Source organism: Antechinus flavipes, chromosome 5, assembly GCF_016432865.1.
Source record: "Antechinus flavipes isolate AdamAnt ecotype Samford, QLD, Australia chromosome 5, AdamAnt_v2, whole genome shotgun sequence".
Taxonomy (NCBI): domain Eukaryota; kingdom Metazoa; phylum Chordata; class Mammalia; order Dasyuromorphia; family Dasyuridae; genus Antechinus; species Antechinus flavipes.
The window spans coordinates 53941848-53965507 of record NC_067402.1 but is presented as its reverse complement, the minus strand read 5'-3'; the positions used below and the strand labels follow the sequence as shown (position 1 = coordinate 53965507).

The 23660-nt window shown below is 34.0% G+C and overlaps 1 protein-coding gene across 3 annotated transcripts in view; it reads right to left on the bottom strand.

Moving 5' to 3' along the window:
- Positions 1 to 23660, bottom strand: part of CACNB2 (calcium voltage-gated channel auxiliary subunit beta 2) — a 383626-nt gene that overhangs the window by 357349 nt on the left and 2617 nt on the right. For all 3 annotated transcript variants that reach the window (XM_052000736.1, XM_052000730.1, XM_052000732.1), the window contains exon 2: positions 7108 to 7200. In XM_052000736.1, coding sequence (XP_051856696.1) covers positions 7108 to 7200 — 93 coding nt within the window. The remainder of the gene's footprint in view (positions 1 to 7107; positions 7201 to 23660) is intronic.

Below are 23660 nucleotides of genomic sequence, written 5' to 3'. Positions count from 1 at the left end.
TATCTTGTGGAGTTACTATAGTATCTGTAAAAAATTAAATGTAAGTTATAATTAGTAGTGGTAATATCACATATGCAGAAATGAGGCTGGAATTTTTTAAAAATGATTTTCTTTATCTTAATGAAAAAGACAAATAGAAAAGATTACATGTCTTGATATACTCAATTATTTTTAGCAATTGGAAGAATGGCCTTGTTTATAGAAGAGAAGATCTAACACTCTAATAAACCAATTTGGGAAAAGCATTTCTCAGAAGTTATTTGTATAATCATGCCCTTTCCTTCTTCAAAGAGAAAATCTATTTTAAAATTTGGTCTTTAAAAACTAAGTATATCTAAGCACAATAAATAAATTGATATGCTTTAATGTCTTTTAAAAATTAAGTTTTCAACAATGAATATATATGTATATGTAAAATATATTCTACATGTTTATATATGTTTAGTTTGTTCACTGCTAGTATTAGGCAAACATTTGTAAAATTAAAAAAAAATTTAAAGCAGCCCTCCTGACACCATAAAATATAAGTTCCACCATTCATAAAATCTGGTCAGTAAATGCAAGAAATTTGCAGAAAAGAATAATGCTAATAAATTCACTGTATTATTATTTATGGTAATGTTTGTGACTGAAACCAGCCTAAGAAGGCACCAAGCCAATATTTAAAGGCTGAAAGATTTATCAAACCTTGAGCATATTGGTTTAAGCAGGCCTGGAGTCTGTAATCTTTATCACTGTTTAATCTGTCTTTGCAAAACAAAAATTTGAGGGGGAAAAAAGAGACAGTGTAGCTTTGTATTTAATCATTAGTATTTAAAATAAAATTTGAATTAATATAAGATCCAGAAAAACATAATCAAGGACACGATACTGGGAGTTGGTGGAATTTGTTTAGAATACCGTGGTTCCAAAGTGTCATACCACTTTCTGTTAAATATTTAGTTCATTCCATTTTGTCAGCCTGATTTGTATCCTGGAAACCCTTGGAAGCTACAGGATTATTTTGTTACAACCACAACATATGTCGGTATGCACAAACCAGATCAGATTCAGAGTCTTTCTCCTGTTAACCTCCGGCAACAAACTAACTGGCACTTCAAAGGCCTTAAAATACTGGTTATGGAATGGGGAATTAGTTTTCTCCTCCTCAGTCCCATTCCACTCCCAAATGGTCCTGGATCGATCCAACAGGACGACTTTGAAAATGAACCACCCTGGATGTCATGGGGTGCACATCTAGGATGGCTCGCTCAACAAGGCAATCTGAATGAAACATGTTGCCATGTCGTTCTTTCATCAAAATAAAACAAAGCTGGCAGTGGTCCTCCTAGCATTTGGTGTTCATCTCAGGAAAGTTGCCAGGTAAATGAATGTAGCCAGGGAAAGCACGTGGCTTTAAAGAAGCAGAAAACACACAAGAAGGGGAAAACTGGGCCAAAAGAGTGAGCTATGGATCCTAACACTACCCCCACCCCCGCCTGAGCTTTAGTGACCAATGCTTACTTGCAGATGCACATAGTTTTCACTGACCTTGGCAATACCAAAGAATTTGTGCAGTTGGTTGTGGTTGCACAATTGGACTAAAAGAAGATGAACAAAAGTGTGATCTTTCAATCCCGGCTTTCCTTCTCCACCTATTCCACCCAGTAAATTACCTTGTCCTCCCAAATCCTCATGAAATAATTTATAATATTATCCTTTCTTGTATTTCCTCCTGCAACAGCCCTTGGAGGATGTTTAGAACTCTGTGTTGTTTTGTTTGGGGGCAGGGAACAGGGCTTTGTAATATCTTATGAAACAAGTTTAACTCTCTTCCGTTTTGGAAGCACAGATTAAAAAAGAAAAGGGTTTTTTTTTTTTTTTTTTAGGAATATGGGTTTTCCAGACTTAAAAACTGCTTATTGTAGAAAATAAGCTCCCTGAGGGCAATAATTTTTGTTTTTGTCTTTGTGTCTGCAGTTTTGGGCAAACACCTTTAATTCATTAATATTAATAAATATTTGCTGATTAATCACAATAAGTAATATACAATCAATTTATATGCCCATAGATAATATTCAATTATTCAGTATAAGGAATTGCCACCAAAAAATCACAGACTATTTGACAATATGATGGTTAAGGATTCGAAACAATCATGATTCCATGTGATATTACTTAAGGACTAATTTTCATCATGCTTATGTTTATAGCATGTTAAGGGAGAACTTCATTCTCACAAAGGTTGAGCTATTCTACTCATTGAATTACAGTATTAAAAAGCCACATTTAATTCTAACTGATTATTGAATGTTCATTAATGGTAACTCTGGAATAGGAGTAAGGAATGGACCTGTAATTTTATTCCCAAATGAGAAAACTTCCTTTAGTAAAAGCAGTTCAATACCTTATCTCCAACTCTAGTTTTAGAGACTTGCCTAATAAGGTTAAATGACTTTTCCAGAGTCCCACAGCTACTCTGCGTAAGATCTGGGACTTGAAAACATGTCTCCTTGACTTTGAAGACCATTCTCTATCCTACTCTCTCATGTTGGATCTAATCTGAAACCAGAGATATAAGTGTTACTCTTTATCTTCTCAACTTCATGGATTATCCAAGTAGAAAAACCCATGAGAAGGACTGAGTCAGACGCCAAGAACAACTGATAGGATTTCAAAGCTAACTCAAATTTAAGATCACTCAGGACAAAGGGGCAGTGAAAAGGAAAGTGATCTTGGCCAAGCTTTCTACCAGACTTCTTCTTCCAGAGGTAATAGTTTAATAAAAACATTTATTATTTTTTCCATTTATTCAATGGTCTTTCCTCTGGTACCATATGCATTTTTATTCAGGTTTTACACATCTGGATCTCTAAGCAAGTAATAATGCTTATAATGGTACAGGAAACTACTTGAACTAGAGCTCAAAACAGGAATTGATTTAGATAAAATATCAGCTACATATGGAGTCTAGCTTCAAGGCAGTAAGCATATACAACAGTTTTCTACATGGTGAGAAAGAGAGACAGACAGAGAGATAGACAGAGAAAGACAAAGAGAGAGACAGAGAGGGAGGAAAGAAAGGAGAGAGAGGGAGAGGGGGAGGGAAGGAAGGAGAAAGGGAGGGAATGGGGGAAAAGGAGAGGAGGAGAAAAGGAGGGAGGGAGGGAAAAAGGGAGAGAGGGAAAGAGAAAAAGAGAGGAAGGGAGAGAGGGAGAGGAAGAGACAGAGGGAAAGGGAGAGAGAAAAGTGTTAGAGAAAGAAGTGTACATTTGAAATATTAAAACAAATATAATACCTACAACTAACTCTTCCTTCTAGTCCTTTAAGAATATGCAGAACACCTCTTCTGCTTTTGTATGATGTCCTAGGCCAAGATTTCTCAAAAACAAAATGTAGATCAATATTACTATGCTAATATATTATTATATAATAATAGAACATTGTAAAATATTCATAATCAAGATTCATATATATAATCAATATAATATAATATGCTACATGTGTCTATATGAGGTACTTAATTCTTGTGACTAAGTACCTCTGACCCAATACTAGAATCAAATTTGGTTCCTACATCACAACTCCAGTCTTGAGTCCAAGTGGGTATTTTAGAGGCTGGGAGAAAGTTATCATTTTTCTATGATTTCATGATAGCTTTGGAAAATATGGCTTTTAATCCTATCCTTGACATTATAACTTGTGTAACTATGGGCAAATCACAATGTTTCTTACCTCAGTTTCCTTATCCATTAAATAAAAGACTTGCTCTTGATGATATTTAGTTCCTTTCAGTTCTAAATCTGTGACCCCATATTGTGATCTCATTTTTATTTTATTTCTGGGGAGCCAGTTGGGGGTTAAGTGACTTGCCTAGCATCATACAACAGTAATTGTTTGAGGCCGGATTTGGACCCAAGTCCTCTTGACTACAGAGCTGGAGTTCCATCCACTGCATCACCTCAGGGCCCCATGCCCTTATTTTTAAAATTATCACTGAATTTTAAAAAAATTGATGATGCATTAATTCCAGCTTGGCTTGTTGATAAAATCAAACCTCATTGATAACAATTTTCACTGAAATAGTCCTTCTGTTTGCAGCCTAAAAGCAGAAAACCATCTGCTCAAGATGAATGGTCCTCTCAACAGGTCCCTTTAATTGAGATGTCACATACATATGAATATAAATGTTAAAATGGAAATTAAAAAAAATAAATGCAATCAGATCCAAATAGCACTTGCCAGGTCTTGATGAGCATAATCTCAGGCTCTTATTTCAAGGGATTTCAATTAATTGTAAGTAAGAAATAGTTACAGTAAAACCCTTGCTGATTTAATTATTCCAGACATGAGTATAAAAGAGACCACCAAGCATGGTGAGACAGCCTCACAAAATTTTCCAATTTTTAAAGACTATCTAATGCTGTGGTTTTGTTGTGCATGTGAAACATATATAAACAAATGGCACAGACAAATTGAAGCCCTAACAATACCCAGACAATAAAGTTAGGAAATTATAGATTTAATTTTCTCTAAGTATGTCTCTGTACTACAGTATATATTATAATTTATATTTTCAGGTGTACCTATTTTATTTAAGAATATGTACACAAAGCATATAGTTATGATGACATAGTTGTAATCTAGAATTTGTATCTTCTCCATTGCTACAACATTCAAAATTGTGTAAATGAAACCACCTAGGAAATCATGATTCCCAAATGGCACAGTGGAAAATGCCCTGAGCTTGGAATCAGGAAAATTCATCTTCCTTAGTTCAATCCAGCCTCAGACACATACTAGCTGTGTAATTTTTTGGATAAGTCATTTAAACCTGTTTGCCTCAGTTTTCCTCATCTGATCTGGAGAAAGAAATAGCAAACCACTCTACTATCTTGCCTAAGAAAACCCCTAATGAAATCACCAAAAAGCAGACACAACTGAAAACAACTGAACCACAATAATGTGTTTTAAAATCAGGATGCTGCATTGCTTTTAAGAAAAGAAGACTCTCTGGTTTTCAGAATTAAGTACCAGGACTCATGAATTCAAGTTTAGTAACATTATCAGAGAAGCAGTAATGCACAGGAGAGGGTTAACTGTCCTCAAAGCCAAGAATAGTGGGTTCAATTTCAGCCTATAACACATACTGGTTGGATAATTTAGGGGTGAATCACAATCCTCTAAGAATATAAATTCCAAAGAAGATGCTAACTGGTATTAGTAGAGAGAATTACCTCACCTAGGAGTTCCCTATTCCAAGGAAATCATAGGCTCAGGCTCTACCCTTATCCTTAATCCCGTTAGTATTTTTTATATTTGGGGGCAGCTAGATTATAGAGTGCCTAGAGTACTGACCCTGGAGTCAGGAGGACTTGAGTTCAAAACTGGCTTCAGACACTTAACACTTACCAAGTCACTTAACCCAAATTGTCTCTCAAAACAAAAAATCAAGTATTTAAAATTTTAATTTTCAATATATAAAATAAAACAAGCATTTCAAAAAGATGATTGCACATGATACTGGAAAAGTGTTATAAATATATAATAATTTTATCACATAACATACAATAATGTTATCATATACATTTATTTTTTATTTTTTCTTCCTTTCTCCAATCCTTCTTCACACCTCCCCCCACACCCCCACACCAAAGTCATAGAGATATCAGAATCTGTTATCAGAGGAAAAACTAGAGATCAGAGATGCTAGCAAAATGTCTACCAACACCAGCACTTCTATCTGCTTTATCTTAACCACAGTGAAATGGTAAAGATTAATGGGAATCTCTTAAGTTAAGAAAAACCATGTGATAAGCCCATTGCTTGAGAACTGGGAGAAAAAGGAGAGCATTTTAAAGACATTCTCTAAAATAATGGTTGATTAGTTCAAATGATGTTTTTTTGTTTTGCCAATTATTCATTTTGCAAATAGTGTCAGGAAACTCTTTCTTTTCTATTACTCTTCAGTTTCTTGGTAGCAGTTCTGTAGCTTGTCAAAGCAGTGCTGACAGAATAAAGATTAACTAGAAAAAAATAATGAAAAATACATCTTTATCTCAGAAAGCTGCAGAATACTGTAAAGCTTGCCAAGGAAGGAGTCTAATTTTCCTTTCTTGCTGCACATATGCCTCAAGGTCAATATTATAGGACCCCTTATAAATAAGGTCAATTTATTCTGACATGGAGTCCCAGAGGAACACAGGATATATTAAATTCCATGTTATAAGAAGATTACATTTAATAAAACTCCCATGTTTAATACAAGTAGTTGATGATTTTTACCTTTTGTATTTTTTCCATTTTTATTAATTCCCCCATGGACTGGCTCTCTTAATATACAGTTGTCATTATATTACATAATTTTTGACTTTTCTATTTACAATTTATCCTTCAATTCTGGGCACTATAGACATACATATAATTAACCACTAAGAACACAAAATCAAACTAAAGTTATCTTGTGGGAAAGCAAATGTTGGCCACTTCTATACCAGGAAATATACAAATTCAGCAACTGTTGAGCTTTATTCTTAAAGATGAGATATGTTAGCATTTTGTATTTAGACTTTCACTCACAGAGATCACATGATTAAGGAGGGGGAGGGAGAACCCACATTGTATTCATGGTATTTTTTTTTTCATTTCTCATGACAAGTATATAGTGGGGAAAAGAGAATTTAAAAGGGAAAAAAAATTAGTCAACTGGCTTTAGGTATGAAGACTTTTACACAGAAATCTCTGGCTTGATGTCAGCTAGTGAAAAGAATAGAATATTTGTTAATCATATCTTCCCATTTTGACACCATCTCATATGAAATAGACTGCATAGAAACATGTTTTTAGAAGGTTTTAGTAATTCTCTTCTGAGGAATTTCTGCATTGGAAAGTGTAAAGCCTTATATCAGTATTTCTCTCAAATCATATCAATGTCAAACTCCTTTCCCTATCCTGGCAAGGAAAAATGACTTTTTAAAAAACCTAGGCAATATATTTTCAGCCATAGTCAGACAATCTGTAGCTTAAGTCCAGCATAGTGATATCATTTTGATCCTCCTTGAGAATAAAGGACAACAATCAACCGATATTTTCAAAATACTTTTAAAAAACATCAAAATGATACCTTACCTGACGGACAAAACTGTTTGAGGTAGTATCAGATGAGGTGCTTCCATCAGATCCTTTAAATCTATTTTTTCTTCTGGCTCCTTTCCCATAAGCCTGAACAAACAAGGCAAGAAGAACAATGTTAGAGCCTTTACATAGGATTGTTACATTAATGACTACATAATATCAAACAAACACTTTAGGAAGGACAAATCTGTTATTTTACAGGTAAAATGTGTAACTTCTTATTGCTAGAACCTACTACCCTATCAGGTTTTTCTTTCAGAGTAGTGTCTTATGCTAAGGGAGAGAAAGTTTCTCATTAAAACATCTACTCATTTGGATTATGGGCCAGAACTTGAAACAAGGTGCTAAGTCAGTGGAATTGATAGAGACAATGGGTGTTTAGCATCATGCTTAACAGTTCTCTAGTTCAGTACATGTACTTAGTACTTACTATAATTCCACAAGATTCACATCTTTAAAAGAGCATATATAAGATAGGAACCTCAACCAGGATTCAGTCCGGGAGATTCAGAAACCAGAGCTCAAGCTCTCAGAACACAGAATGCCTCTAAGAAAGTTAAATACTGAACTGAAAGGAAAGCTGCTCCCAGAAGCACCCCAAGAAACCTGCTCTCAGAGAACATTACATGTTAGAGAAGACTATTACACATTCCTCCCCATTTTTGTTCACTATCCATGGCAAGAAAACAGATCCAATGAATATCAGACCCACCAACCCCAAGTTTGCCATTTTTCAGTTCTGAACAACTAGGAAGACATTGTTGGTCCTTTGGCACACCATTTATATAATCAGATAATTCCTGTATTGTCCATTATTATTATGTCATGAGCCACTCACTGTTTCTTCATGTGATAAATCACTTCTATTGTCTCTGCCATCACTGGCTTCCTCTTATGGCAGAATTCCTCATTTTTTTCAGGTGATAATGAAGGAAGAATGTTTCCATAATACAATAAATAACTAACTGCAAGCTGTGCAAATTTAGAAAATCTCTCTGGGTCTCACTTTTCTTGTTTATGAAATAAAAAAGACAATTTGACAGCCTCTAAGATACTGAGGTAACTTTAAGCCCTAAATCTATATCCCAACAATTTTATTCTAGTATCTTTCATTTTTTAAGCTGTCTCCATTCATTATGATTCTAAATTTTCTACAATTTTTTTCTATAAATTCTTCTAGCTTGACTATATTTTACTATCTTTTTTCTATAAAATTTTCTAGCTTGACTGTATTTTACTTTCTTTTTTTTTTTCTTACCTACCTGCACCAGAACATCCCTTTGCCCCTGGACTTCTTACCCTGGAAGATCTCTCCACTTTTGTGGCCCCTTTGTTTCCTTAGCAAATTCTTCTTAAAATCTCCATTTTTAGAAAGGTCCAAGCCATCCATCATTCCTTTCCTGAATCCACTTCTGAATCTCTGGACTTTGCCATCATTCCCAACTTGGGTACCTTCCTCTATCACACCTCCTCCTTTCATTCTTTATTGTCTTTCCCATTACATTGTAAGTTCCTTGAGGGGAGAGGGCTATGTTTCCTTTTCCTTTTATTTCTATGTCCAGAACTTAGCACAGAATGACACAGTAATGTCTATCACATAGTAAATACTTAATAATGTTTGTTGACAACATGAATGAATAAGATTTCAGTTCTATTTATAAATATTAAAGGGACAAAGATATCATATCACTATATTGTTATGGGGCATTTAGAGATATATTTTTAATTGCATTCAAGGTAAAGGGAAAAATGCTTTTATTTATTAGAATTGCCCCAGACAAATGGCTTACACTTCAAAAGGTAAAGCCCCAGTCTCCCCTCATCCCCCCTTCATCCTTTACTCAATGTACAGATTCAACTTGTTAGGGAAAATCAAACAAATATACTGATTCTAGGTTTGGAAGACAGAAAAAATATTTGGGGATAAATACCACAATATGACTGGAAATGTTTGACTCATGTAACTTAAATCATCAAAAAATAGGAAACCATTTTAAATCACTATATTCAGGTTTTGAAAATTCTAACCTAAAATATTCCATATAAGCATCTGACTCTCATTAAAACTTAAGTATCAAATAAACTATAATATATGTGGTATCTACACGAGCTGAAATTTTTTTTGCAAAGTATAGGCAGTATTTTGTGTAATCTGGATGAATTTGTAATTACTGTAATTGTGGAGTAGTCTTCAAACAAAAGGTATTTTCTAAATAAGTTCATTCTTTTTCAACTAATCAAGAAATCTACATAAATACATGTGTCTTACCATCACTGAATTGACTTCTTCAGAAAGGAAAGGAAATCAACTTTGTACCTTCATTATATAATACATGGGTTTTTACCTAATATACAATTTTAAAAATATATAAATATCATTTAGTAAACCAGGGAAAAATTATTTTCTTTCAGAAACTTTCTTTTCCCATTATTAAAGGATTAATTGCAAAAGTCTTGCAAGGCTTAAGAAAGTTAAAGTGGAATTTGAAAGTTTCCCAATAACATAAAAATATTAAATGATTCCATATGGGAAAAAATAACTATTACTTTATGTGCATTAGTCCTATATAATTTTGGAATTCCGCCTAAAATTCAGTGTAGATTATTGGAAGCCATTGTAGTTATATAAATATGCTTTAACCTTTTTATGGACACAGGTCATAGAGCAGGAGATTAATTTAGTATAATTCTTTTATTTTGAAAATAAGGAAACTGAGGCATTCTGTTCAATTTCTATTAACAAAGCAGAAGTCATAAATCAAATGGCAAAGAACTTGAGACTGAACAGTCAAATATATAAACCAAGCAATAAATTTAGTTTTGATCACCTATATGTGGAAAGGAAAAACTCTTCAGAAAAATCTAGCAGACACAGAATTAAGGAGAATTATTTCCTCTTTTATATTTTATTGATCTGATCAACATGGCTGGTGATTAATCATATATCTTCAGCTCTTCGTTTAAAAAAATGGCTTACATAATAAATATGTTAAGAAGTTTTTTTCCTTCCTCACTCCCTCCCTCACTCCTTTCCTCCCTCCCTTTCTTCCTTTTTTTCTTCCTTCCTTCCCTCTTTTCCTACTTCCCCCTTCCCTCTCTCTTCCAACTATCCAACCACCACATCAAAGATTCATGTTTCCTTTAACATTGACAATCTTTGTCCTGAATTCTGACTGCTACAGCAAAGGTCTCTGTTTTGCTTATGCTTACAAATATTTTTCAAAGAACTGAATATAACCAATTCCCTCCCCTTATGCAAAATGGGTTATAATACTAACTATACCCTTTGATCCAGTGATACTGGATTTAAAAAAAAATTAAATCTGCACCTAGGGCATCAATCATCTTCATGAACACCAATAAATTCCTTTTGTTTATCTTGGAAGAACTGAAAGCTTAAAATTCCCTAAGACTAGCTTTGATAACAGTTAAACAAAAAAACCTGAAACTTGGCACAGTGTGGTCTCCACCTTGTGAGTGGAGCCCAAATTTAACATAAAACTAAAAATCAAGAAATAGGCATAGAAAATGAGCAAACAACATTAAAAAAAGATCCTGATTGTAGAAGTTACTATGGTGATAGGAAAGATCAAAGCACAAACTCAGAAGAAGGCAACAAAACCAAAACTGCTTCATCTGAAGTCTCAAAAAATGTGACTTAGTCTCAACCCCAAAAAAGCATTCCTGGAAGACCTTTAAAAAGGATTTTAAAATCAATTAATAAAGGTGGAGGAAAAAATGGGGAAAAATAAAAATGATGAAAGAAAATATTTTTTAAAGAGTCAACAATTTAATAAGGTAGGCATTAAAAAGCAGAAATGACTAAGTGGAAAAAATGTACAAAAATTCACTGAAGAGAGAAATTCACTAAAAGCAAAATTGTCCAAATGGAAAAGAAGGTACAAATGTTTACTGAACAACATAATTCTTTAAAAATTAGAATTGGATCAGTGGAAGTTAATGATTTGAAGCTAATGATTCTGTGAGTATCAAAAAGCAATAAAATAAAATCAAAAGAATAAAAGAAAATAGAAGAAAGTGTGAAATATTTTGATGGAAAAACAACTGAACTGGAAAACAGATCAAAGAGAAATAATTTTTAAATTATTGGACTACATGAAAGCCATGACTTCCAAGAGAGCCTAGTCATCATCTTTCAAGAATTATCAAGGAATAGTGCCCAAATATTCTAGAACAAGAAGGTAAAACAGAAATGGAAAGAACCTACCAACCACCTCCTGAAAGAGCTTCCCAAACAGGAATATTAAAGTCAAATGTCAGAGCTCCCAAGTCAAGAAGAATTATTGCAAGTGGCCAGAAAGAAACACATCAAATATCATAGCTCTGTAGTCAATAAAATACAAGATTTAGCAACTTCTAAATGTTAAAAGGATCAGAGAGCTTGAATCCAGAGGGCGAAAGAGCTAGGATCACAACCAAGAATCACTTACCCAGTAACACTGAGCATAATACTTCAGGGGAAGGAATAGGTATTCAAAGAAACAAAGGACTATCAAGCATTTTTGATGAAAAGACCAGAGCTGAATAGAAAATTTGACTTTCAAAAAGAAGAACATAAAATGGTGAACAGAAAAGTGAAATTACAAAGAATTCAATAAGATTAATCTGTTTACATGGCTACACAGAAAGTTCATACTTATAACTACAAAGAACTTTCTCATTATTAGAGTTGTTAGGAATATGCACAGACAGAGGGCACAGATGTGAGTTAAATGTGATGAGTTGATTATCTAAAAAAATAAAATTAAGTAGTGACAAAGAGGATCAATATTAAGAGCATGTGGGATAATGGAAACACTAAAGCAATTAGTGAAGTTGTAAAATGATTCAACCATTGTGTAGAACAATTTGGAATTATGCAAAAAGGGTTATAATTCTATTCCCTTTGATCCAGTGATACTATTATTAAGTTTGTATCCCAAAGAAATAAAACACACAAACAAGAAAAGAACTTATATGTATAAACATATTAAAAGCAAGTAATTTAGTGATGACAAAAAATTGAGTCTGACCACATTACAGTATATTATTATGATGTAATGTTAAAGTACTATTATAAAAAATTATATGGAATATTATAAGCAAAATGCTCTCAGAAAAACCTGGAAAGAATTATGTGAACAGATACAAAGTGAGCAGAACCAGAAAAACAGTGTACCCAGTAACAGCTATACTGTACAATGATTAGCTGTGAATGAATTAATTATTCTCAGTAATACAATGATCTGAGATAATTCTAAAGAACATGTGATGAAAAATGCTATCCATCTCCAGAAAAACAAGTTATGGAATCCGAATGCAAATAAAAGCATATTTTTTTCTTACTTTATTTTTCCTGGCGCTTTTTTGGTCTATGTTTTCTTTCACAATATGACTAATAAGGAAATATGTTTTGCATGACTGCACATATATAACCTATATCAAATTGCTTGCCATCTCAATGAAGGGGAAGAGAAAGAAAGGAGAAAGAGAATTTGTCACTCAAAATTTTAAAAAAATCTAAGTGTTAAAAATTGTGTTTTTGTGTGTAATTGAGGGAAAACAAAATATTAAATAAAATAATATAAAATAATAAAATTCTAACCCTATTGCTTACTTAGTGTTTTTTTAAAATTCATTCATTCACATGTAAACATTGTTTACATTTCTATGTGGTATGATGTCTGTGAAAAAACTCTGACATATGAAGTATCTAGGCACATCTTTGTGGCTAAACTGATACTTTCCCATTAAGCTAAGTAGGTGCCTTTAGAAGCTGTCCCCTTAAATCTTTCAGACCAGAGAAAGTAATCATTCATTGAATAATTACTTCACGAGATATCTGAATACAGAATAAAATGTTAAAACTGGAAGGAACCCTACACATCACCTAATCTAATCCAGTCCCCTTTATTTTACAGAGTAAAAACAAAACAAAACAAAACAAAAATAATTTGGCATCAGAGAGGTAAAAGGTTTTCTCAAAGTTATATTAATAGGCAACTAAATGGTACAATGGACAGAGATCTGGGCATGGAGTTAGGAAGACTTGAATTTAAATACAGCCTTAAATACTTATTAGTTTGGTGACCAGGCAAGTCATTTAGCCCTTGTGTGCCTCAGTTTTCTCAACTATAAGGAAAATACCAGTGCTTACCACAAAGTTTCTTTGAAGACCAAATGTAATATTTGCAAAGCACTTAGCATAGAGATAATTATTTTATTTCTTGCTTTTTTCCCTTTCCTTCCCTTATTAATGGCCAGAATATATACATACATATATATATATATATGTATGCCTCACAATCCATTATCGTTCTATTTAATCACTTCTCTTGGTACAGATGATTGGAAATATTGCTGCTACAAAAATTGTTAACTTAATCCTAAAACACAACTTATACACTGAGAAAAATATGACTTGATTAAAGAGATATATCTGTACTATTAATTAGGACAGAGAACAAACAAGTTCTATTTCAATTGGAGAGGTGGTATGATCTATGGGTTAGAAAACCTGACTCAGGATCTGAAAGATACATGTTGAAATTCTGGTAATAATACATATTGGCCATGTGACCATAGCAAAATCATTTAATCCTTCAGTTTCCACCACCATTACCTCAGAAGCTCTGAAAGATAGATGCAGAATAAATTTTGATCCACATAAGTAAATGGATTTTCCCCACCAAAATTTTTACGCCCTAACGAAATAGGAATAATCAACAACAATAACAAAATTCAATAGGTAAATTCTAGTACATTTAACTATATCTTTTCTTCAAAGCTTTAACATTTTCTAAATTTGTTTTTATAATTTGTTTGAATATATTGACCATAATACTTATTTTCCAGCGTGGAAGAATTTAAATACAGACTTATGGCAAATCTCTAGCCATTACATTAATAATAACAAGCCAAAGTAAACAGATAGGATTAATTATACTTTTATTTTGCTGAATATGAGTGAACCCAATAGTGCTTTTTAAAAAAGGAATATTGATTAAAAATTGGATATCTTTCATTCATCAGAAATTTGTTTACAGCATTCACTTACAAGAAAAATATCTCCACAAATTTAATAAACCACATTAATGTCTGATGTCAATCAATCAATAAACAGTTATTAAGTACCTATACTGCATCAGGTCCTAAGCACTGTATACAAAAAGAGGTAAAAGACATTCCCTTCCCTCAAAGAGTTTATAATCTAATTAACAATCTAGTAAGAAAAAAATTATATGAAGAAATTTTGAACCTGAAGAATAGTGTAATTCATATTTAGAACCAACTATGCCTCAACTTGAATATAAGGCTTTTTTCTTTCATATGGACTTCAGTTAAAGAAAAAAAAAAGAATCAAGATCAACTATAATATAATTAGAAAGGGAGAATAAAATTAAGCATCCTAGTGATGATTCCCTTTATCTTAAGTTAAAAAGAAAATAATTTTCCAAAATTAGATACATCAAAGGACACTATTTCTTTTTCTTGCTTCTTTCAAACAATTTCTTCTTGCTTATGTGAAACTCTTTAAAAGGTGGTACTTTTGCCATAGCCAAAAAAAAAATGCACATGCTTATTATGTTTAAATTCTTTTGCTTCTTTCAAAATATCAATCAAGCTATAGAAGGCTTGCTTCTCTGAAACCCAAAAAATTTCTTAAAAATTGGACCAGAGCTAATCCTTAAAAAAGACAAAAGGACTCAACACACTCCAATGTTAAGACTGCTAAATTCTTAAAACAAAATTAATTTTAATTATTAAAAATGTACTGAAATAATTTATAGATTGGAAGGATTGTGCTGAAAACAAATTAAACGGGGAATATTCTTGGGCAGAATCAGACCTCCTCAAATTTTTACATAAAAAAATAAACTTTTGGTTTTGCTTAATATTTTTTGTTTTATATTACTTTAATTTCCTAATATATAAATCCCCTCCCCCACAAGAGCCATCTTCTGGAACACAAAAAAGACATGGAAAAAAAATAAAGCAATTCAAAAAAGCTAATCAACACATTAAAAAATCCTACCAATATATGCATTATTCCACTTCCATTGTCCTTGACCTTTAATGAAAAAAGGGAGTAGTTTCTTTCTTATTCTGAAATCAAAATCTTCCCAGAAATGAGTACTTTCAGATATATATATGGAGCAGGACACATTCACAAATATATATATGAAAACTATATCTCCATTTCATAGTCTACTTTAATTACATATACATATTCACAAGCATATACATATGTGTGCATGAATATATTACAACATTACTTTCAAAACTGTCCTGCTTATCTATGCTTCTTTTTGAACTTCTATTCCTTTTTGGCATTATCAACAATGTTTCAAAGGCCCTTCTTTCAGTAAAAAGCCTCACTAAGGCCAGTCTCTCTTGCCCTCCTACCTCACCCATTGCTTAAAAAAAAAAACTCTTATATAAACAGAGCTAAACAAAACAAATCGACATTGTACCTGTGTGTAAAAATATGTCTCTGCATTTTGAGGCCATCATCACTCTTTTTGGGAGGTACATAACAATCTGAAAATGTGGTTGGTCATTGCTTTGGTTAGTGCTAAGATTTTCAGAATTTTGATTTGAAATGTTGTCATTGCAAAAATTGTTTTAGATTTCATTCTGCAACATTTCCTACTTGCTAAGATTCTCTGAAATCATCTCTTTCATCATTTCTTCTTCTAGAATTCTTTTAATTATAATATTTACATTTCAAAGTTCCTACTCAGTTCTATTCTTTCACCAAAAAAAGCTTAAAAGTCCTCTATAGCAATAAAAATACTTTTCACCCTGAAGAAGTATATCAGGTTGTTAAATATAAGTTTTTATTGGTGGTAAGCCCATATTCTTTGTCTTTTCAAATATTGTATTTCCCTTTTTTTCTCTCATTTAGAATAGAGGATTTTCAGGTCTTATATGAACCTAACTATAATTCCTTAGTATTTTTGAATTCTCTTTTCCCCGCTTTGGCATACTTGCAGTACTTTGAAATGGAAGCTCTGAATTTTTACTATGGCATTCCTGGGACTTTTGCTTTTGAAGATTCTTTCAGAAGACCAACAGTGGATTCTTTCTGTTTTCACTTTGCCCTCTGGTTTTAATGGTTCTGAGCAGTTTTCATTTTTGATTTCTTGAATAGTGTGAAAACTTTAAAAAAAATACATCTTTCAAACAATCCTATAATTCTTAAATGATCTGTCCTTGATCTTTTTTTCCCCCTAAATCAGGTTTCTTTGTTTATTTTACAGATAGCTTCTATTTTTAAATTTTTATTTTTGTTCAAATATATATATTTGGCTGAGGCAATTGGGGTTAAGTGACTTGCCCAGAGTCACACAGCTAGGAAATGTTAAGTGTCTGAGACCAGATTTGAACTCAGGTCCTCCTGACTTCAGGGCTGGTGCTCTATCCACTTAGCTGCCCCGTTCTGATATTTCTTGATGTTTTATAGAGTCATTAATTTCTTTGTTCTAATTTAAGAAGTCTATTACTTAAATAAGGTTGTCTACTTTCTCTTTTAAACTATTTATTCTCTACAATTCTTTTTCTGGAGATTGTTTTTTTTTTTAAATTTCTTGCTTCGTTTCTTCTTGGTGGCATCTATGTGACTCAGTGAATAAAGTGCTAGACATAGAATCTGGAAGATCTGAGGTCAAACATGGACTCACACCTTTAGTAGCTGTGTGATTCTGAGCAAGGTACTTAATCTCTCTACATAGTTCAGTTTCCTGAAGTATAATAAAGGAATAATGATAGCACCTACTTCCCGAGGTTGTTATTAGGATCAAATATATTTGTAAATTGCTTAGCACGATGCATGACATATATTAGACACTTGATAGATACTTGTTTCTTCCTTATCTATCTCCCATGTAGTCCTAGAGAAAAATCCATTTTTTCTGTTTGTACCTTTGCTTGAAGTTATTACAATATTACTCTCTTTCAGGTTGCATTTATTCTTTCTTCCAGATTGACTTCCTGAACTGGGGTTGTGTCTTGGGGCCAAGCTTTGCTTCCTTCTGTGATTTTGAATGGGGTGGTCAACCCTTCATGGTCTCCAACTCAGTCATCTGGATTCCTATATGGATCTCAATATCTTGATCCTTGTTCCCTCCCCAGATCTTTGTGGTTTAAAGTATTGGATCTCAGGATTGTCTATAACATCTTAGTACCTAGGAGCCCTGAGACAATCTGGTCTGAGTGCTTTTATATCCATACTGGTCACTACCATACTTACAGAAGCTGAGGTTCTTTATGGTGGTTTCCAAACTCTGGGAGGCTTTCTTAGGTACCCCTTTTCTCTTGTGGTCTCTAGACAGAGGTCCTCAAGCTATATGTTTCTCTGGTCATGTGGAAAGACTACAAGCTTTCTGGCACTGATGGTGGCCCTCTTTTCCATTGCCTCGAGCATTCCAGTTGGTTTTTATATAGTTTTGGGATGGAAGAAGTCACTTAGTAGAGTTGCTCATTTGAATTTCTAGATCATTATTCAGGCTGGTAAGATTTCTAGGTTTGTGCTAAAGTTGGTGTTAGGAATTTCCCATCTCTGCTCATACATCCATCTTGACCAGATTCAGAAGTTCCATCACTTCATTTTAACTGCTCTTCTTTATACCAGAGTTGGCTACGGTATAATTCCACAGAACTGAGTTCAGGAATACATAAATGAAGTCTAAATGTTACTTTAAAAATGAAATGAAACTCACAAGTGCATGATCAACTAATCCCCAATCACTCACTCATACACAGATCATTTTTCTGCTTTTAAATAAAACCCAGACATTTGTTGTTTTCTACTACTTTGTTTCAGTTTGTGGTTTTAATTTTCCAGTGTCATATAAGAGGTAAATGGTGGTATACTGAGTAAAGAAGGTTTTAGAGAAGCCACCAAGTGAAAAGCCAATGCAGTGACAGCTCCAACAGGAAGCAAACAGAAAACTTTTGCCAGTTCTTGCAAATGAATATCTTTGCTGAGGCTATTCAAAAAGTATATCCCTTGAGACTGGATCCCCAAAATCTGATAGAAAAGTACCTGACAAGTTCAGCTGGAACAGATTAAAGTTTGTTGTTTGAAGCAAAATAATCAGGTACTTCAGTAACTGCCTGTTCCTTACCAGGTGTGATTCTGGAGGGGTGAGGATGGTTACAGTTTTCCTGGCACTCAAACTAATGACACATTTACTGGCTTCATATCTTCCACCAGACCCACCCTTCTTTGCCCACTACCATCTCCCTTTTAGCCAAATAACACTTAATGAGTCCAGGGATCTGCTCCTTCAATTGAACAAAGGATTCCTGATCCCACAATGTCCATAATTAAGTGTCTCAGCAGCAAGATTGAGTCACCTCAGAAGTACCACAAAATCTGTTCTATAAGCCTGGCTTCTGAGCTAACAAACACAACCTGTTTAAACTAAACTTCTGACTGTTTTCAGTTTATTTCATCATATGTTCTTCAAGAGGGACATTTTATTTTTAGTTTGATAATAGATGTGCTTATGCTAGGAGTGGGGTGGGTGGGTAATGATGTTAAAAGAAAGTACCCTGATCTTGTAAAGACTTTCTCCCCTCTTTTGAATTCTTCAACTTCACTCCCTCCAACCTCTTTCAAGAGATGATCCTATATTTTACATAAGAAGACTGATGACTTCTGTTATGAACTCTCTGAAGCCCCACTCCTTCCCCCCTCTCTAAAAAATTCTGTATGTTATATATTTGTCCATCCTCACTTTTTTATCTCCAACAAAAGAAAGGGCTTTTTCCACCATGCCCTTGAACTTAAACATTCTGATCTTTGGGAATGATCATTCTCCTACATGCTCCTGTTCTCCCTCACCTCTGCTCAAGCAGCCGACTGGTTCCTTCCCTTTGCCTACCAAGCAATCTCAATGCTTCCTCCATTTTATCCAAAAGAATATACTTTTGGCTCTGCTATTCCCTTAAACATGTTATTTCTTTTCTCACTGAAAATTTTTCAGAAAAAAATCAACTATACTTGCTCAGATCAGGTCACCAAGCATTTATCAAGCATCTACTATATATCTACATATATATATCTACTATATGCCAGGGACTGTACTAAATGCTGGGGATACAAAGAAAGAAAGCAAAAAAGCCAGTCTCTGATGTCGAGGACTTCACAGGTTAATGGGGGACCCAATATGAAGATAGCTATGTACAAACAAGACATATATAAAATAAATTTGAGATAATCAACAGCAGGAAGGGTGATCAGATGTCAAAAGCTGTAGAAAGGACAAGATGGATGAGGATTGTAAAAAGGTCACTAGATTTGACAATTTGACAAAGAGAAAGACCACCTCTTCATGAGAGAAAGAGGACAGGGAGGAGATTAGTAGCAGAAAACATCTGAATGATGTGAGATGAGGAGGAGGGGAGAAGAGAGAGCTCTTGTGGAATGGCTGCAATTCTTTTGATGAAATATGAAGCAATGTTCTCACTTAAGAGGGTGGGGGAATGAAGTCATGCAAAGTTTGAAGAGAGATGAAAAAGTCTGGAAAAGCCACCATGTTGACTGGGGTAATGAATCAATTATGGAAGTATAAAAAGATTGCCTTGCTGTAGCAAGATTATGTAACAAAATTTTATATTGAGTTTAAATCTGACTTTAGAGATTTACTCATCGAAGGACTGAATGGTGTAAGAAAATATTATTTATAAAACACTTTGCAAACCTCAAAGTACTTTACATATATATATATATATATATGTACATATATATATACACACATACATATATATGTGTGTGGGAGAGACCTGTCATCATCATTATTAACTCATTTGGCGGCAGCATATGAGCACAAAGACATTGGCTACAAAACTGAAGTTTGGCAGGGCAAGAATAATGACAGGATAGAGGAACAAGGTACCTGAGAAAAGATGACATATAGAGTTGAACTGGAGCACCAAGGAGTCAAGATAGGGAAGGAAGGAGAACCTAAACAATGAAGAGGTGATGGCTCAGGAAAGAATGGAGGGTGGAGAGATTAGATTTTCTATTCCTATTTCATTATTACCCATTGCTCTACACCTCCACCTTGCCCTTAACAATTTAGTTCCATCCCCATTACTCTTCTGAAACTCTTTCTCCCATCTAAGAGAAATCTGGAAAATCCAAAATCATTTTCTCCACTCTCATTGTCTGTATTCACCTCCCTCAATACAGACAATGAAACGGACTCCTCATTCTCAAATTCAACCCTCTACTGTGTGACCCTGAGCTCTCCCAGTTCTACGATGGATTAGAGAGACTCTTGGACCTGTTTATTGGGTCATAGTCTTTCTATACTCTCTCTCTCCTTCCTACATCTATCCACTTTCATGACCTCAATGATCACCAATCTGATGGTAATTCACTGAGCTCTTTCCCTGAGCTCATCATCATCTAGTTGATGATGATGAAAGCAGCTGGCATGCACATAATACTCAAAGATTTACAAAGTTTTATGTTATGGACATTATCTCCTTTGAAAGGCTAGAATACAAATTCATTATTTCAGCACTTAAGTACACAATGGGATCCAATTTACCTCCCCAGCTTTATAATGGCTATTTCCCCTTCATTATGTATTCATTATTAAAACTATCCTGGAATACCATCTCATGTTGTTTTCTTCCATGCATGCAGATTCAGGTCCAAATGTAGCACTCCCATGGCATGGACCCAGCTCAGTTGCCCCCTCCCCATGAAGACTTTTATAAGACCCTCTTTTGTATTCCATAATTTTCCTATACCCCACTCCAACACCTCCCAGGGTAAGAGAACCATCTGCCAATGCAACTTAAAGTTTTAGAGAGTGGCCCGGAGCAAAAGTGTCAAACAAATGGCTCAGGTGACTCACAACACTCCCAAGAGCAAGATTAAAATGTAATTCGGAAATATTTAACAAATTAAAATAAAATAAGCAAGTAAAATATTATGTTTTAACTTCAGAATAAAATAAATATATATTTTAAAAATATTAGATCAATGTATGGTCTGCAGAAATCCTCATGTACAACTTAGTGGCACCTATTTCCATTTGAGTCTAGAACATGGAGACTTAAAAAACTTGTGCAAGGTTACTTAATCAGTGACCTTGAACCCAGGTAAACCTGGCTCTCAGGCTATTAGATTCTGTCTCTATCCAAAGTTCATAACAAGTATTTGGAATTTAGAATGGGGGAAGGAGGATGGCACAAACAATTGGTTATACAAAAGGTAGTACTTGAAGAGAATCTTAAAGGAAATTAGAGATTCTAAAGGATACAATGAGAAAATGAATTCCAGAAAATGAATAGCCTCGGTAAATGATCAAAGGAAGGAAATGAAACATCACATATAAAGGTATGGCAAGTTAACCAGTTTGGCTAAAGTATAGAATATATGAGGTGAGGCAACACAAAACCAATCTGGAAAGATAATGCTGTAACGAATACCACATCCTTTGAAAAGCTGCTTATTTAATATATTTATACACAAACACACACATAGACACACATACACACATATATATATTTATTTATATTGTTTTTCAATCATATCAGTCAATTTTGACTCTTCATGACTTCATTTGGGATTTTCATGGCAAAGATACTGGGGTGGTTTGCCATTTTCTTTTGCCAATTCATTTGACAGATGTGGAAACTGAAGTAAATCAGGTAAGTGACTTGCCCAGGATCACACAACAAATAAGTATCTGATGCTGGATTTGAACTCACAAAGATGAATATTCCTAACTCTGTCACTGTCTGCTGCTGTAAACATGTGTGTGTGCACATGCATGGATTTATGTATATATGCATGTTTACACAGCATACATAATTGTATATATTTGCATAATTTCAGATACAAACACATATCTGCATGGGTGTGCTGTATGCATATACACATATACAAGCATTTCTGTTTGCAAATATCCACATATCACAGGCAGAAAGGCACAGTGCAGAGCCAACCTGGATTCACATTTCACCTCTGACACATACTGGACTCTGGACAAATTGCTTAAAGCCACCTTGTATTGTTAACTTGTAATGTTCTCTCCTACCATGTAGGCAATAAGACTACAAATTGCAAAGAAGATGCAGCAGACCTATACTGGTTGGTGACAAAGTGGAGAGTTTGTTTAACTTGGAGTCAAGAATCCTTGAACATAAATTCTGCCAAAGAAATATATAAGCTGTTTAACTCCAAACAAATCACTTTATCTCTCTAGGTCTCAGTTTCCTCATCTGTAAAAATGGAGGACTGGATTCAGTGGCTTTTAAGGTCTCTTGCTGCTCTCCATCTATGATCCTTTGAATTCTGTATACACAGATCCAATCCCTATTATTATCTTAAACCCATTCATAAGTATTAATCCTCTCCTGAAAGTCAGAGTTCATGCCTTGTTCATCTCTGCATTGATTATAGCACACTGAAAATAAAAGCATTTAGTGTCTGCTGAATTTCATATAAATCAAAGGTGAACCCAGAAAGGTATCTAAGCTCAAGATGCTGATACACTGCTACTTTTAAGAGACAATATTAGCAAATCAAAAATTAATTTCTCAATAATATCATGTTATTTCAATGTTACATAAACAGAGTTGATTCCATGGTAGACACTTATCTTTCTGGGGTGGTTTAACTGTCCCGGCTCAAGGCAGGAGAATAAATGAAAAGCACTTGCCAGGTTCCAAGCAAGTCTATAATTTTATCATTTACCACATGCACTATAAACACAACAATGTTTTCCTCAAAGAACTTGACATAAAATTGGGTCAAGATAAAATGGTTGTCCTTTTTGGAAGATAGAGAAGGCAAGGAGACGGAGGCCGGTGTTGCTAAGGACTCTGTGCCTCTCTCATGTTTCAGAAACCCTTCTGTGCAGACCATCACCCCTTAACTCCTTGCCTGCCTTTGTTTTTAGATACTCAGGAATGAACATGGTTACAAAAATGGAAAATAAATAAAACCCTGGAATAAAGCAGTAGAAACAATGTGTTTTATATATTTTTCACGACTGAAAAAACAAATCTGGTTACCAGCAGTGGACATACATTTTAAGACCATTATATAATTTGACACAAACCTCTAAAATAGAGGTTCTTAACCTTTGGAGGAGAATCTTGGATCCCTTTAGCAGTCTGGCAAAACCTAAGAATTCATTCTCATAATATTTTTAAATGCATAAAATAAAGTACATAACATTACAAAGGAAACCAATTGTGTTGAAATACAGTTATTAAAACACTTTTTTAAAAGTTCATGAACCACAGGTTAAGAATACCTGAATTCAAGAACAATGTAGGGACTGAATAAGTAGAGGACTTGAAATCAAATTTTCAGACTCTTACAGGTGTGGGATAAATTTTTAAACCATCCATTCACTTTGCTGACAAAACTAGATGCTAACACTAATACAAATCTGAACCTCTGAAAATTTTTTTCCCTAGAAAGAACAAAATGGGCTGCTAGATACCAGGTCTGGAATTAAGAAAACGTGATTTAAATCTGGCCTTGGACCCTTACTTACTAGCTGTGTGTC